The 17,557-nt window shown below is 38.7% G+C and overlaps 1 protein-coding gene across 2 annotated transcripts in view; it reads left to right on the top strand.

Annotated features, from left to right (window-relative positions):
• The first annotated feature begins 9,417 nt into the window (after window positions 1-9,417).
• PPP4R3B (protein phosphatase 4 regulatory subunit 3B) overlaps window positions 9,418-17,557 on the top strand; it is a 61,692-nt gene continuing 53,552 nt past the window's right edge. For both annotated transcript variants that reach the window (XM_082672917.1, XM_082672916.1), the window contains exons 1-2: window positions 9,418-9,960; window positions 11,291-11,346. In XM_082672917.1, coding sequence (XP_082529043.1) covers window positions 9,819-9,960; window positions 11,291-11,346 — 198 coding nt within the window. In that variant the 5' untranslated portion in view covers window positions 9,418-9,818. The remainder of the gene's footprint in view (window positions 9,961-11,290; window positions 11,347-17,557) is intronic.

The following is a 17,557-nucleotide window of genomic DNA, read 5'->3' as shown; positions in this document are numbered from 1 at the left end:
AATGCTCACATTCTAGTGGATGGAAACAATAAGTATACAACATCTCAGATAGTGGTAGGTTCTTTAAAGAAAAACAAATGGGTAAGGGGATAGAGTGATTTAAAAAAAAAAAAAGGTACTATATTAGATGAAATGATCCAGAATAGCATCTCTGAGTAGGTGACATTTGAGCAGAGACCTGAATGAAGTGGAAGAAGATGTGCAGCTATTTGGAAAAGAAAATTCCAGATAAAGGGACTAACAACTTTATTGGTATTGTATGTCTGGAATATATAGCAGCCTTTCCCTTCTATAAACCAATTTCACAGTCTTTTACTCCTTAATCTTGTGCCTGTTCTTCACCAGAATTAGAAGGCAAATTTTATTAAAGAATATAAAACAAGAGATAGCCAGTGCAAGGTGATATTTTTAAAGCATTTAATCTGGCAAGAATATACCTGGTTACTTGTAAGAAGACAGAAGATACCAAAGTCGTGTAAAAGTTTAAAAAGCTTTTACAAAATTCCAGGCTCATCAGAGACTAGGGTGGTAGGCAGCATAAATGGAAAAGAGAATGTGTCTTGGTATCGAGGGACAGAAACCAATCTAAGTTAAGCTAAAGCAACGGGGGATTTTTATCACAGGGCCATGAATTTATTTCACAGAAGGCAAGTCACACTCCCTGTGGCGGACTTGAACCAGGACTGTCAAGTTATCAGGAACTAAGACAGTTCTCCCTACCTATACAGTCTCATGGCCTCTCATTTGTGCTGCTTTCCATATAACAGCTTTTTTCTTCTATGCAAACGTATTTTCGTATCATGGGACAAAAGATTGCTATCCCACAGGAAGTTACTTGTCTCTGAGTTCAACTTCTGGAGGAGAAAACGATAGGCTCAGCTTGAGAAAGGGTGTCAAACCTGATTAGGATTGCCAGATAAAACAACAGAATGCTAAGTGAAACTGGAATTTCAGGTAAACAAATGTTCAGTGTCCTATGGCCCATGCAATATTTGGGATATACTTATATTTTAAAAAAATATTCCTTGTTTATTTGAAATTCAAATTTAACTGGGTATCCTGTATTTTTGTTTGCTAAATCTGGTAACCCTAAACTTGGTGCAAGCAACTAGTCAGAGAATTCTCAAGGGCTCACTCCTTGGGAAGGGAGAATGTTCAGAAAAAATGGACTGAGCCAATACCAAGATACTGCAAAACAAATGTAAAAAGAAAATGGATAGACTTAGATTAACTCAGAAGGGGATGTAGTTGGAAGAAAAAGAAGCAGTTAGGACTGAGGATTTCAGCCTGAGCATTGTGAAGATAGTAGGATCTGTGACATGAATAGTAAACCTGAGGGGGCAAAATAGTTTTGAAGAGAAAGATGTCTGACTTATTAAATATGAGTACGAAGTCACCAACCAACATATTGGTTGGATATTCACCTTAATATCCTAGAAAGCAGTTGGGGCATAAGTGACTTTTGCAGAGATAATTAAAACAACTCCAGTTTTACCATCTCAAGCATATCTCAAATCACTGCAACAAGTTTCAAAATTAGTCTGAAATTTACAAAATTAATTTAAAGGTAATTAAAACTACCTACTATGAGCACAGTACTAAATGATGGAATTGTTTCCTTCTGAGACTTATATATACTCTAATATAGAGTCAATAACTTATGAAAGGCAGACTGATGAGCAGTCTAGTAAAGGTTTTAAAAAAGTCATAAAAAGGAAAAGAATAGGTTAATTCTAACTGGAAGAAAAAGGGAAAGTTTCTAAGAAGTGGAATTTGAATAGGACTTCATTATGGATAGGTGATATTTGAGCTGGGCTTTAAAGGATGATTATAAAGGGAAAGGCTGCCTGTGGAGTGGAACAGTTTTACCAGTGGATAAAGAAGACAGTAAATAGAGGTCAGATTGTAGAGGGGTTTCGAATATTAGACTTAGGACTCCGAACTTGGTCCTGCGTGTGTTGGGAAACACTGAAGAATACCCAATGTCTCATGAAAACCCAAACTGCGTAGTTGGTTATAGTTTTGATATTGACTATAAAATTTAATGCAATTGCCAAGGACTCATAAGTTAGAAGAGATGATATTTTTTTAAGTATAAAAATATGTAGGCCATTATCATTTATGAAAACAGATAAATTATCTTAATATTGGCAATAGCTATTAGGACAAAGTAGTTCTATAAGAATGCAAGAATGGGTAAGCATATAATCTCTATAATGAATTATAGATAAAAACCGTATAATAACCAGATGCAAAAGAGTCAATTTATAGAATTCGATGTACACTTCCTAGAGAATTTAGAATATTAGGAAACATCCTTAACTTGGAAAATGGTATCTATCAGAAATTAAGAACATGTATACAACACTGCAGATGTTGCCATTAAAGTCAGGAACAAAACAAGAATCACCACTATTATTCTCATCAGTGTTCTAAGGTCCTAATCAATGTGATGAGATTAAACAGAGGTGGAGAAGAACAGAAACATTTGCAGATGATCATCTAAAAAACACTTTAAATTGTTATAGAACAGTTAGAACTAATAAGCAAGCAGTGGCCACATATGTTTGCCAAAATAAATAGCGGTCAAACGTTGCCGTGGAATGAGCTCATTTCCACTTCTCTTTTTCCAGGCTTCACGGAGCTACACCAGCAGTGAGTTTGCCCCATCCCCTGTGGTCCTGACCAGGGTTAAATCTTCAGTCCCAAAGGCAATGACGTCTTGATTATTCAGTCTTAACCTCCAGCCCCCTTGATCAAGCACCCTAAAAATCCAGTCCCAAGCGTACTCCTCCAGCTCCCGCTAGTACATGCTAGCATATTATTTCAGTCCCTTCGGTGTGTAATCTCCTTCCTTATCAGGCAAAGCAGTCCCCAGGTCACTACCTGTGAAATCAGCTGTCAAATGCAGTTAAATACTGCAACCAGATTTAACCCTAGTTACCATAGCCTCTCAGCTCCAAGAAATGGGAGCAACTATGGAGGAGGTCTTTCTGCAAGGGGGAAGTGTTATCTCTTACTAGGAGTTATAAGCCACTTCTGCAGCCCCTGAGGATCCAGGGATATCTACAGAGCCAAAATACGGGCATCCATCCCATGTTTCAAAGCTTCAGGCTTTCCCAACCAGGGCCCTAGCTGCATAGCAAGCCTCCCTAGGCTGAGCATTCAAATATCTTTAGAGCTCTGTAACTGTCAAATCCCATATCTGTTTTTCCACTGCAGGGAATAAGGGCCTCTTTATGAAGACCAACGAGCCCCCCCTGGCTCCCAAATGTAGTTTTTAACTGTGCATTAAGTGCCCTCAATTCATTAGCCCTCAGCAAGGGAGTAGTACAACTTAATTGGCCACCTCTCCTCTCCTCATAAGCATTGTTTCTCCCATATCTTTCAAATCCTGAACTGTTGAATAGGCAACAGCATTCACCCCTTCTAGGATGTTTTCCTAGGTCACTACCTGTGAAATCAGTAGTCAAATGGCCACCTTGTGCCAGGGACTGAGTAAACCATTCCCCAAACCCCATCTTACTGTCTGATTTCTGACATCACTCCCTGTATCACCTATGTCAGTTCTGGTCCTCAGAGAAGCAGATGCCAAGAAGGGATCTGCAAGATATTAATTGGGGGAAATGTCTGTGATGGATAAAATACGTGGGCTCAGAAATTGACAGGAAGAGCCTGCAGACCATAGTGCAAGTCTGACCTCTGTAAAAGGAGGAAGGGAAGGAAATACTGGGTGGAGCTTCAGACTAGTGTATTTCCAAGAAAGTCTCATCCTGGCTGTTAAGTTCCCCAAGCCAAAGTTGCCATTAGAGGAGTTCTGCTTTGGACAAGAAAGGACAAGTTTTATACCCCTGCTGTGCTGAGTCACTGGCTGGGAGCAGCTGGAGGTATTTGTGGCACAAACATAATGGTGGAGCCCAAAAGGCAGCTTGCTGTCAGATAACTTATGTTCCCCAGAGTAGGTTCTCTTTAAGGAGATCAGAGTGGTGCACTTTAAGGCCACCACACCAACCAAAAATCAAAACAAATTATAAAACTATAGTAATTAACTGTCATACTAGAGTTGGCCAAATAAAACAATGGAAAAAGAACAGTGAATTCAGACTCAAATCTAGATATATGTGTGTATATGTGTGTGTGTGTCTGTGAATTTAATAAAGAATATGATTTAAATAGCATTTCATATTATTTCATCTATAAATGATGTTAACAGTTGGCTCTCCATTGGGAGGAAAAATTTTAAATTGACATCCAACTTCATATATACAAAAAATTTCAAGTGGATTAGAGAACTAAACATTAAAAAGCCATAAAAACATGACAATACCTTGGTTAAACATGGAAAATTAACAACACAGTTAAATATTTTTTTTAAAAAGTAGAGCCCAAAGGGCAAACAAAAGAGACAATAGCAGACAAGAGATTTTAATAAATGTTGGTTGCATAACAAGCAAATAGAAGAGCAGTGGTAAATTTAGCAGAACAGAGGAAGTCACAATCTATATGACCCCAGAGGTGATCAGATAAGAAAAGAGAACAAATTATCTCCACACACACACAAAAAAAATCAAAGGATCAGGGGTGAGAATTTGAGGGCAAGGTAAAAGTCTATACAGAGAGGGGCTATATGCCTAACTCCACTTCCCAAACCCACATAACCAAAGGACTACCATCCCTACACACACACACACATACACACACTCATACCCATACACGCCCTTGTAACACTGCCACCTACCACCTCAGAAGAATGAGATGCTAGGTACCAGAGATGCAATGGTGAGAAAAACATACTCCCTGGACTCATGAAAATTTTTCATCTACATGTGGAGACAGTTATTAATAAAAACTCGTACAAATAAATATAAAGCTACAAGTATGACAGATGCTACAATGGAGGGGTGCATGGTGCTATAAGTGTGTAATAGGAAGATAAAATGAATACTCTGGTTGTCTTCCTAGCATCTACTTTACCCATATCACATAGTGTAACATACATGGGATTTGGGTAGGACTAACCCCACCCGCAGCTACAAGCATGGGCCCTGATTTGCCTCAGCCAGTCCAGTACATGACATTCCCTAGACCACAAAACTCTAGGTTCAGGAGTGGGCATGTGACCTAAGTTAGTATAATCACAATGCAACTGGAGATATGTGAAGAAACTCTTTTGATGTGAAGAACTGTGTAGCCTTGGGAGCTCTTGGCTACCATCTTAAGATACAAAAGGAATCAGCCTTAGGATGGATTTGGCAGAGCAGAAAGTAGAACTGAGAGGCAGAAGAAAATCAAGTTCTCACTGATACTCTTGAGTCACTCAGTTAAATCAATCCTGAGGTTCATCTTATCTTCAGACTTTCTATTCACATGAGCCAATAAATTGTCTTATCATTTAAATCGATGTGAATTGGGTTTTTTGGTTCCACGGGGATTTGACCTAGTCAAGGAAGTCTCTTCTACGTAAGTGATAATTGTGGTGACATCTGAAGGATAATGATAGAGCAGGAGTCATCATGAGATGACTGGAAAGAAGGAAATTCAGACAAATAAGTGTCAATTTTAACTTAGATCAAGTAAAATGGGTTGAAAAATGTCCATTGGCATTATCAACAAAGATGTCTTTAGTGAGTTTATCAAGAGCTTTTTGGTGAGGGCTGGGTGATGGAAACCACAATAGATAGGTTCAATTAAGGAGTCCAGTGGTGAGGTGAGGAAATGTAGGGAGTATAAACAACTTTAACCCTTGAACAGTTTGGCTGAAAAGGGGAAGAGAAATAGGAATGTAGCTGAAGAGGATGTAGGTTATCAGTTTTGATGACTTATTTAAATGGAGAAGGTCTTAAAGATTAATCACCTCAAGGAAAAAAGTGAATGAATATAGCAAAGAAACTTTCATAAAAGTTTTTCACAAAAACATCGCACAGAATTAGGAAGGGTAGAAACAGAAAGCCTCACATTTCAAGGACACGAGTCAATAAGACTGAGAACCCAGTTTACTCTGTAGAGATTACTATATTTTTTAATCCTCAAGAATTAAAAAGTGTAATGTGCCCTCAAGCGACATTTGGCAATGATGGGAGATAATTTTGATTATCACAACAGGAGGATGGGGTGCAATACTACTGGCATCTGGTGGGTAGAAGCCAGGAATGCAGCTAATAATCCTGTAACGCACAGGACAGCCTCTCACAACAAAGAATTATCCAGCCCAAAATGTCAGTGGTGCCAAAACTGTAAAACCCTGCTCTAGGAATTTAACCTATGCATATATTGGCACACATGAAACAACTTCTGTACAATCATTTATTGTTTGAAATTATGCACTATTGGAAATGACATATATAGAGACAGAAAAAATGGTTTAAATAAACTAGGGTATATTAGTACAATAGTATGTACGGTATTCCATTATTTGTGTTTTAAAAAAAAGGTGGTAGGTATAAATTTACATATACAGATATAGAAATCTATCTCAACCCTTGGAGTGGAACTTGCCTGAAGAAAACCTTTGCTGGGGAATACACATTGTTGCAGTGCATTACTGCCCTCAGTGTGTCTTGGAGAATCCTGCTCTGGCCCTCTGTCTATGTTTCTCTCCACGGGATGAGAAGTCCATGAAACCAATGGATGTGTCCACTTGGAACCCACTCTTCCCTTTCTAGACCATGCTCTGGGCACCCTGGAATTCCCTGCCCCAAAGGCCAAGCCTGCTCCCAGGGTCTGCACAGTCCTCTTCCCAAATTCTGTCCTTAATTGGCCACTGAGGAGTGACCAAAGGGTGACTACATTCAGGGAGAGTAGACATAGACAGAGCTTGGACAAAAGGCTGGGGTACCCTCTGTGCGCACATGAGGGCTGTCTAACTGCAGGCAGAGCTGAGGTGTGAGAAGAGAAGGCAGGCTAAGGACTTCAGGAGCCAAAGGGAGACTCTGGAACTCTGAGGAGTTCAAGAATTCTAGATTTGAATTTGGAATCTGGTTTCCAGGCCATATGAAAATATATTGCTTAGGGTATACCAAAGGTAGGAAAAGAAAATATATTTTATTTAATAGCTTGATTTAAAATTTTTAAATCTTTAGACATATGGTATATGGTCTTCCTTTTGTGTGCTTGTCCTGGACCTTACAAATGTTAGAGGTCGGCCTGTTGCAGAAGAGAGAATCCCTGTGACCTAGGGCAAGAAAAAAACCAATAACCTGTGCCTGAGGATCCAGCAAGGGGCAGAGATGAGTGCTGAGGGTTTAACTCTGTTCCCTTATTTCAGATATTGGGGAGTACAGCAAAAGGGATACTAAGGGGAAGGTGGAAGGGATGCTTTGAAACACTGTTCAGATCATTCCACTCCTTAGTTCAAAACTCTCCAATGGATTTGCAACTCATTGAAAGCAAAACCCAAGGCCCTTCAAGACAGCCTCTCCCCCACTCCCAACCTTACTTCCCACCATTTCCCCCCTTTCTCACTCCACTCCAATCATACTGGTTTCCTTGCTATCCCTCTCACTCACTCAGCATGCTTACAGCCTCAAGGCCTTTGTACTTGTAGTTACTGCTTTCTGGCTCTCCCTTCCCCTAGGGAAATGCATGGCAGACTGCCTACCCTCAATAGACACCATTACCCTTCCCATACTCACTCTCTAACCTTCTGCTACTCTTTTTTTTGGTCACAACATTTATCAGTACCTGGCATAGCTTTGTTTACTGTCTTCCTGCACTAGAATGTAAGCTCCATGAAAGAGGGACTTTTTCTATTTATTCACTGTATAGAATAATGTCTAGCACATAATATATGCTCAACAAATATTTGCTGAATGATTGAATAAATACAGGAAATGACTCCTGTTGTTTCAATTTTTTCCAGAGTTAGATCTTATTTGTAGAACAGTAAACTTTTAACACGTATGGTGTCAAAGTGACTTCTGTACAGTTCTCATTCCTTTAACTTAATACATAACTTATTTATACGTTTTTTTAGGCCAGTAACACATTATGACTTTGTTCACCTGGTCCCCACAGCCTTGAACACCTTTCAAGCCAAACTCCCACTCAGGGATCCTCTAACATCAGGCCCAAAAGTTATCTGAGTGTGCCTCAAAAGTTATCTATGTGAAGCTTTCTCTGACCCGAGACGGAAATGTTATTTTCTCTGGGCTCAAAATGCATTTCGTCCACATCAATCACAGCAATTAACGGGCTCTATTGCCACGTATATTGTAACTATTTAATCCAAGTATACTTAGATTTTAAAAAATCCTATGTATCCAGATGTTGAACCGAGAATTTAATTTTTATCAGGCGCCTGTTCTGTGTAAGACGTCTCACGTTTTAGCGTACCGCGGAAGGGTGTATCCACAAGATCTGGTCAAAACATAAGCACGTTCTGAAAACACCATTGATAAGGAATGACTACAACTCCCAAGATGCGCTGCAGGGTAAAACGTGTGCATCTCGCCTGACTTTCACCTTTCAGACTAATGGGTTGTAAAAAGCTGGCGGCACAACAAGCTGAAACTGTCTTTAAAAACGAACAAAAGGATTCTACCGAAAACGAACAGGGGCCCAGTGCATGGTTTGTATCCACCGCTCAATGTCTGACACTTAATGTGATGTTTGACAACGTGAACGCCAAGAGAATTCCTCCCTCGCTTATTCAGTGCATAAGACCTCCCGAGAGAGAACGCGAGAAATGTCAGCAAGAGAAACTCAAAAATATCGAAACAGTGCTCTTCGATATGTTAGGAAAGTAGCTCCCTGCCACTTCCCTAAACTTATCTGAAGACTTATTTTCCGACGTTACAAACACGGGAAGGGCACTGTATTTTCATGAAGCGAAAAGTATGCTTTTCAATGGCCAGCCACCAAAAGCCTAACGATACACTTGTGTACAATATTACAATCTCCTGGAGATGCACAGGACACTTCCTGAGGAGATGCTTAACTGTAACAGACTCCATAGCGAGTTTCAGGGGGTTTCGGGTCGCATTAAAGGGCTAACCTCCTCACAGAATGAGGTTTAAACTGTTTTTCTCTCACAGGCTGAAAGGGTGAGCTTCCATTAAGCAGTGCGAGCACATTTCCTTCCCTTTTGCTCAGGGTGAGTCCCGTCCAAGGATGCGTACCTCCCAGGTTTGCTTTGTGTTTTCCACAGAGCTGGATCCCACGGCTCGTCACACGCCGGGTGAAGCCAGCAATCCGCACGAAGCCGAATCCATGACTCCGCGCCCGCGGCCTGCCCAGAGAGGACTGTCGCGGAACCAGTGGAGACAAGGAGCTCGCAGGGACCGCCCACTCAACCGAGATCCCACGGGAGTAGGCGGGGCCGAGATAGGAGGAAGTCGCACTTAGACCCACCCACCTCAGTCCAGTACCCCGCCTCGCGAGAACACCGTGCATGCAGAAACGGAGGTGCCTCTTGTTGGGCTCGTCGGCCGCCGTAGCCCCTGCTAGGACAGCCCGTGCGAGCTTGCTGGAGGAGGAAGAGAAAGGCAGAGAGAATCGGGTTACAAGATGGCGGATCTGTAGTAGTTACCGCGGCGGCGGCGGCGGCGGCGAGAGAGCGAGCGAGCTCTGGGGGTCAAAGGGTGGGGAGGGTGGGTGTGTGCGGGGGTGAAGTGAGAGGTAACCGGGACTCCGGGCGGAAAGGTCTCAGTGGTTCTTGTTGCCCCTTCCCGCGGCTGAACCTTGGGAGCCATGGTGAACTCGGGCCTCTCCGGAGCCGCCGCCGCCGCTGCAGCCACCGCCGCTACCGTCTCTCTAGAGTGAGGGGCGCGGACGAGGTGAGCAAGGAGGCGGCGGCTGGAGCTGTGGGGACAGCAGCCACCATGTCGGATACGCGGCGGCGAGTGAAGGTTTATACCCTGAACGAAGACCGGCAATGGGACGACCGAGGCACCGGGCACGTCTCCTCCACCTATGTGGAGGAGCTCAAGGGAATGTCGCTGCTGGTTCGGGCAGAGTCCGACGGTAAGGTTATTGGAACCGTAGGGTAGGGGACCATGCCTCCGTTTTGGGCACAGCCTTGGGGTTTAGGCCCTGGGCCGAGTACTGTTACTGCCACCGCTTGGGACAGCGCATTGGTTTTCTGTCTGCACTTCAGTACGGTGAAGACAAACTACTTTGTCGGGATTTATCCTCAGTCGGACGCCGATTCTCTGTTCCCCCGCCTCCTCTCCTTATTAAACCTTTGACCCCTTCCTCTCCAGTCTCGCCTCTTAAAGAGGTGGGGGGAAGAGTGTGAGAGAGAAGAGAGGAAGTCATGAGAAACAAGGTAGTAGTGATCTTGTTCTAGGGAACTGACCCTTCCCGTCCCCCTTTATTTTCTTATCCCATTATATGCCTGGTACAAAAGGTTTAGTGAAACTTAACTTTTTTTTTTTTTTTAACTGATTTTGCTAACTAGCCCCAGTTGCCACAGTCGACAGGTGCTGGGGAAAACCAAAATGCAGGGGTTATTTCCTGGGGTTATTGCAGACTGTTGCCACGATACACGCACGCACAAGCACATACACCTTCAGTCTGGGATCCCTCCAGGCTATCTTTGTAGAAGGTGCTGTGAACAAGTGGATACTTTACAACCAAAACAAGTTAGGACACCAGAGCAGATTGTAAACTTGTATTCGTTGATTTATTGTACGAGTCTTAAGTGAAATATTTTAAAATTATAAAATGTACAGCCTTAAGTAAAACACCTTCCTCACTGTATCTGATCGCTGGATTTGAGCAACTGATTTGTGCAGATTAAAGAAAAATAGCAGTCTTCGGTTTATTTTTGACATATCTTTTACTCTTGCACTTTTTCTTTAAAGTAATCATGGACATTTATCTTTACATGAGGTGTCCTGCTTTTTGTTCTTAAAGAGAAAAGGATAAATGCAATTCTGTATTTGTGTACTAAGTACTTAAATCCCTGTTGTCGTCCTTTGTAATTTGTTTTATTTGTTAAACTGGAAATGCAATAAAATAACCTTGTTAAAAAAAATTTGGCTTCAGGTGGTCATTTAGACCTTAAATTTTTCATTTCAATAAAACTATAATAAGTAATCTAGTCTCCGCATATTCTTGGTCTGAATGTTGTTCTTAGATGAAATTTTTCCTTTAAGGGTATATGGGGATAGGATGATATGTTCTACATTAAATATGAAGCCCAGATCTTGAGAGAAGAATGTAAATTGGAATACATTTGATTACTTCAGATGTCCTGCTGGGGGAAGAAAAAAGTTGTTTTTTTAATGTGTATTCTGATGTTTTATTCAGTGTTTTATAAATTGAAACTTATTATTTTTTTAACTTGCAGGATCACTACTCTTGGAATCAAAGATAAATCCAAACACTGCATATCAGAAACAACAGGCAAGTACTTGTTTATCTTTAATTTGAAAGACTTCATCTGTGATCAAGGAAGTATTAATCTGACAAAGATGGGAAAGCTTTTCTGACAAAAAAAAAAAAAACATGGATGGTAAACAGAATTACAGGCTATATGTATTTCCCTTGCAGGTTAAAAGTTTCAAACTGAAAAGTGAAAGCTTTTGTTCTGGAAGTAATTTATTATCTTTGAATTGAGCCACTGTTAGTTTATATTGGAATACGACGTATTCATTAGTCTTATTTAACTGCAGTTAGCCAGGTATCTTCTATACCCTGTACACTAAGCCTTTTATTCTCAGTCACATATAAAGGAAATGGCATAAAAGAAAATTCAAAGGGGTACTCTTTAAAGCAAGGAAAGCCTGTTTGTGGTGTGAAAGTGGATCCTTTGACTCATGCAAAGATAAAGCTTTTGAAGTAGAAGCACTTAATCCTGTTCTTTAATTGTTGTATATTTTTAATATAATAACCAATGGATATTTCATGAAAGTGTACACTATTATGCAATGTTTTCTGTTGATACTTATTGTCTTATTTGGGAAAAGAAAACCTGTGTTGTGTTTTAGTGTGCTAATTATCTAGTCTGGAAATGGCTGCAGTGATTCAACTTTTCCTTTATCCTGTGAATGTTTTCATTTTTATTATGAAAGATTCCAAAATTGAGAAGTACAGTGAATAATATAATGAGTGTCTGTGTAACACCACCAAATTTAACAATGTTAACATTATACCATATTTGTTTCAAATCTTTTTGTAGTGTTGAACGTTGTGGATAGAATTAAAACTCCCTTTGTACCCATCTCATTCTATCCATTCTCCACCCTCCCTGTAGGTAACCACTATTCTGAAGTTAATGTGTATTATTTCTGTACATGCTTTATACCTTTTCTGCATATGTATGTATCCATAAATAATACGTAGTCTTTTGTGCGTTTTTAAACTTTACACAATTGATCTCCTATTCTTACATGTACTCTGCAACTTTCATTTTTCACTCAAAGTTACTTCGAAGATTTGTTCATGTTAATGTAGATTTAGTTGGGCTTTTTTAAAACACTGTATGATGTATGATATACACCTATTGTTAGACATTTGGATTATTTCTAGGGTTTTTTTGTGTGTGTGTTCTGTGTGTAAAGTGAACATGGCAGAGATTTTTGGAGGAAAAGATAAATTATTTTCCAGTTTTTTTTGTGTGGAGTGTGTAAAGTGAATATGGCAGAAGTTTTAGAAGGAAAAGATAAATAATTTGAAGGAAAAGATAAATTAATTATACTTGCATCATCAGTGCCTACTTTCTTCAAGGTCAATGAAAATTTAGATGCTCAGAAACAAATACTTCACACTTGGAGGAATGAAATTACATCTACTGCACAGTGCATTATTAGTAAAAGTCTTACTTTTAAACAGTTTTGTGTATACAGTGCATTCTTAGTACTTTGAAATATTTTTAAAATTTTCCATATTCAGTTAATAGTTTTTTCCTTTGCTAAGAAAATATTATGTCTTTTTTGATGGAGAATCAAACATTTGTTCTGTATTGAACACCTGAAGTTGTTTCCTATACCTTAGATGTTTTAAGGTAAATTTAACTAAATTTAATTTCTAAGTCAGCCAGGCAGATGGTTACTCTCTGTCTTTGTACTGACTTTTACCACATAGCCACTTTTGGTTTGTTTTTTTGTTTGCTTGCTTTGGGGGGAAGGAGTAACAATATTTTGTAACCATTTTTTTCTACCTGCATGAATATAATTCTCAGGAACTGTCTTCTTAAGTGTGACTCCTTAAAAATTAGTTATGTTATGGATTCTTCTCAAATTGTATACAAGATCCTTTAGCTGTTCTTTTAACTAGAAAGATCACATTATAGCGGAGGTTTGTGTATAAACCCCCATCGTTAGTCCAGAATTACACAGTGGTTCTGTGAATATTTTAGGAACTTTGGGACATAACTTTGTGTGTCATGTTACTCTGCTAGAAAATTTAAGTATTGCGGGAGAAAAATATTTAAAAAAATTTTTATGCCATTGGGGAAATGTTTTTTGTAATTAATTCCTTTTAAATAATATACTATTAGGGCTTTTTAAAAATATCTTTTTCCTTAATTGAGGTACTTTTACTGAATAACATTAAAGCTTAAGAGAACTCTTTGGCAATGAGAATACTCTGGAAAAGCTTTGTGTATAAGAATGAAAAACGTGTGTAAATGGAGTCAGTTGTTTTCTTTTCTTTATTGTTTAAATAGACTGCACTTTTCTAATAGAAATCAAAGAGCTATATAGGAGTTATGTTAGACTTATTTTCTTTGTAATAGATGTGTTTGTTTCACCAAAATCTTTTTCAGTTTGCCTTTTTACCAGATTACACAAATTGGGATTTCCAAACACCTCATATTTTTCTATGTTCATTAGAATTACCTTTTTTTAAGTGTCATCATTTAAGTATTCAATAAATTAGTCTAGAAAATTACTTATTTCTAAAATTTATATGAAATATATTGATCATTAGTGGGTTTTTAATTTTAAAAAAAAGCCCTGAGTGAGTTAATGAGACATTCATAGTTTATAGGAAATTTTGCTACATTAAAATACATTGAATATAATGAGAACCTACTCTATAGCACAGGGAACTCTACTCGGTCCTCTGTGGCAACGTAAATGGGAAGGAAATCCAAAAAAGAGGAGATGTATGTATACGTATAGCTGATTCACTTTGCTGTGCAGTAGAAACTAACACAACATTGTAAAGCAACTATGGCAATAAAAATTAATTTTTAAAAATTCATTGAATAAATACAGAGGAATATTTAACATTCTTCTTTTAACATTACAGTTGTAAAATGAGCTAAGTACTGAATTGTGGGTTCAAAATAAGTTAGAATGAGTTGAGTTAATGTCAAATGACTCAATATCAATAGGAAATCATTGATTCACATCACTTCCTTTGCTTACTGTGGGTAATATCGAAGTATTGGTAGTTGATGGGAAGAAGATATACTTAACCTAAAGGAGCCAATAAACTTGTGAAGTATTTAAAGAAACACTGTTAGAAAGAAAAGAGAATGATTATACAGTGTAACACAGAATAAAGTGCCTGATACATGTGTCAAAATTCTACTTTATCAATAGAATAAATCCCACTTGACTAAATCAAAAGCAGACTCATAGGGTGTGTACCTTTTATATTAAGCACAATTTTGTGTTAATTGGGTTTGGGAGAGATGTATAAGGAAGTCCTCATCCTGGGTTTTATTGGGAGATAATACATAACAAGTGAAACAGTTACAGAATAGTAATAAGATAGCTGATAAAGTGCTTTAACTCAGTCCTCATCAAGAGTCCATGAAAGCATTTCACAGATAAGGCAACTTAAGGCACAGAAAGGTTAAGTTTCTTAATTGAGATTATATAGTAGGTATGCACCAACACAAAATACTGTGAAAAGTAACTTTATTCCACAGACTTGGGCAGTAGAAAATTAGAGAAAGGAGAGAGTGATTTGAGCCAGTCATTGAGAAAAACTTCACTCTTCTTGGTGGTGCCTGCTGAAGGAACTATGATAGGGCAAGAAATAGTACACCTGACACAAAAGGCATTATTAAGCCTATTTGGTTTCTATTATTACGCCTAAGAGGTTTCTTATTTGAGAGCTTGGTTTGCTAAACAAAAGGGAGCCATTATAGGTTCTTGAGTAGGAGCCTAACATGAAAGTGATACTGTGTTTAGGAAGCCGGTGTGGCAATGTCATGAATAATGAATTGGAGGTAGGGAGCGAAACAGAAGAACTTTAGGTAGCAAGACCTTTGCAATAATTCAGATCAAGAAAATGAAAGTCTGTTCCAGTGTAGAAAATGGAATTGGAAAGAAGGAAAAGAACTCCAGTACCTTTTCAGGAAAGTGCTGGAAGATTTGGTGAATGATTAAATATGAAAAACAAGGAATCAAAGGTCACTAGTAGTGTTTTTGAGCCTTGGGGCCACAAAAATGATGGTTCTCTCCAGAAACTGGGAAGTTGAGGAGAAAGCAGGGTTACATTTATCGTTGGGTTAGAGACTTGTTTATTTAAAAAACAAAAGGTTCTTTATTTTGAATAGGTAATACATTCACATTGTTAAAAATCAGAAGGTGCTTATGAAGTCTCTCGCACCCTGGACCCTGTCCATACAGTTTCCCTTGCTAGAGGCCACCAGTGTTACCAGTTTCTTGTATATCTTGCTAGCGGTTTTATGCATATGTAAACAAATATGCATGCAATTTTTATATATATATATATAAAATTCTCTTTTTTATTGGCATAAGTGGTAGCAAACAATATATTGTTTTGTGCCTTTTTTTCATTTAGGCTTTGGAGTAAAATAAATAGAAAGGTCTTAAAATTGAACACCTGGGACTAGAGATAGAGTGAGAGTTTGATGCAGGAGATTCTGATTTGAGAATCATTAAACACTATTTTTAGCTGCAAAAGAGGATCTCCTTTGAGAGAGTAGATACAAATTGAGAAAAGAACAGAGCTTAAGACTGAGTCTTGTGAATTGTCCACATTTATTCATTCATCGAATAATACTTGAGTTCTGCTTATGGTTTGGTCACTAACGGTAGTTTGGTTTTTTAAAGTGCAGTTGAAAGCTTTTGAAGAGTTTTCAGCAAAGAAGTGACATTATCCAAAATAGTAATATCAATCTGTAGAACTGAAGAGAGGCAATAACTAGGAGACTGGTTGAGAGAGTGTAGCACGGTCCAAGCTAGAGATAATGTTGAATCAAGTTAGGGTGATGGCAGTAGATACAAAGAGGGGAGGTGGGTAGATTTGAGATATATATGGAAGATAGAATTGACAGGGCATGCTGCAGGTTTAGGTGTTTGGTAATCAGGAAGAAGGAAGATCCAGTAAAGAAAGAATAAGCAGTTGGAAAGAATAGAGCATCTGGAAAATGTGTTGTCTTCAAACCAAAGGAGAATATAATTGTGGTAAGGAAAGAAGGGCCAATCAGGCAGAAATGCTGTTTCATATCCTGCCAAGAGAAAGACTGAGAGTATTCTAGGTTTTGGTTAAAAGAATGTCCACTGAGATGAAGGTGGAAATGCAAATGATCTGATCTTATTGTACCTCTTAATTGGCAAAATAATCCAATAAAATTAAGGATGTTGGGGTTTAGCCTGAGAGCCACTGTGAGGAATGGACTGATGAGTATGTGAGAGGGAAAGAGGGTTATACAATTGTGAATGCTGCATTCAAATGACAGCATGAATTTGTAATGAGTAGGGTCCACTCTGACCTTGAACTATAGATCAGGTGCACAAGTAGAGGACGTGAATGATTAGGTTGGAAAGATGGAGCAGAGTGATTGGTAGAGATGTGTTCTGGGTGGTGGTCTGGAATGGAGGAATCTTTGGGAATCAGATGGAGAGGGGGCTTTCTTCGTTAGGATCCTTTCTGTTTCTTACAGTGCTACAGGGGAGGCGCTTGGGAAGCAAGTTGTTAAGACCTTCGCCATCTTTTAGAATTTGTTTACATTTCTTATGGGGCATAGTAACAGGAACATGGGTTTAGAGTTGGATGGATACTCTTAAGTTTTTTAATTCTGTTATTTCTAGCTATATGATTTTGAGCAAATTTTCTCTGAATCTCATTTTTTAAATGGAGATGCTACCTAACTCACATAATAGTTGTAAATTAATGTATGAAAAGGGCTTTACCATAGTACCTGACACACGAGTGCAATAAGATAACTGTATTCATAGTAATCTTACAATAATCTTTATGTAGACAGCATTTTCCTCTTTTCCAATAAGGAAAGAAAATCAAAGAAGTTAAATACTTTGCTGAAAGTCACCAAAATAGTGGACAGTAAAACTGTGGGTGGTGCTCCCAGGTCCTCATTCTAGTTCATGGTTATGCCCATTGTACCCAAATATATCACAGATTTTGAGAAGATAAGATACTACCATTGTTTGTAAGTAGTGTCATCATGTCTGTCTTGGATTATATGTTATGCCACACTATTATTTAAAAATCTATCTCAGAAGGAGTTTAAGTCAGCTACTATTAGGAACTACTAGAGAGTTACATGCTGCGTTGTCTGGTTAATCTCACTTATTTTCAGACTTTAAATTGATTTTGAACTTGTAAATTGAATCTAATATTTCCATCTTCCTTTTTTTAAAAAAATATTATTCCTTTGAAAAACTTGAGC

Source organism: Grampus griseus (genome assembly GCF_964374135.1).
Source record: "Grampus griseus genome assembly, chromosome: 15".
NCBI classification, from domain to species: Eukaryota; Metazoa; Chordata; class Mammalia; order Artiodactyla; family Delphinidae; genus Grampus; species Grampus griseus.
This window is presented reverse-complemented; position numbering and strand designations above follow the sequence as displayed.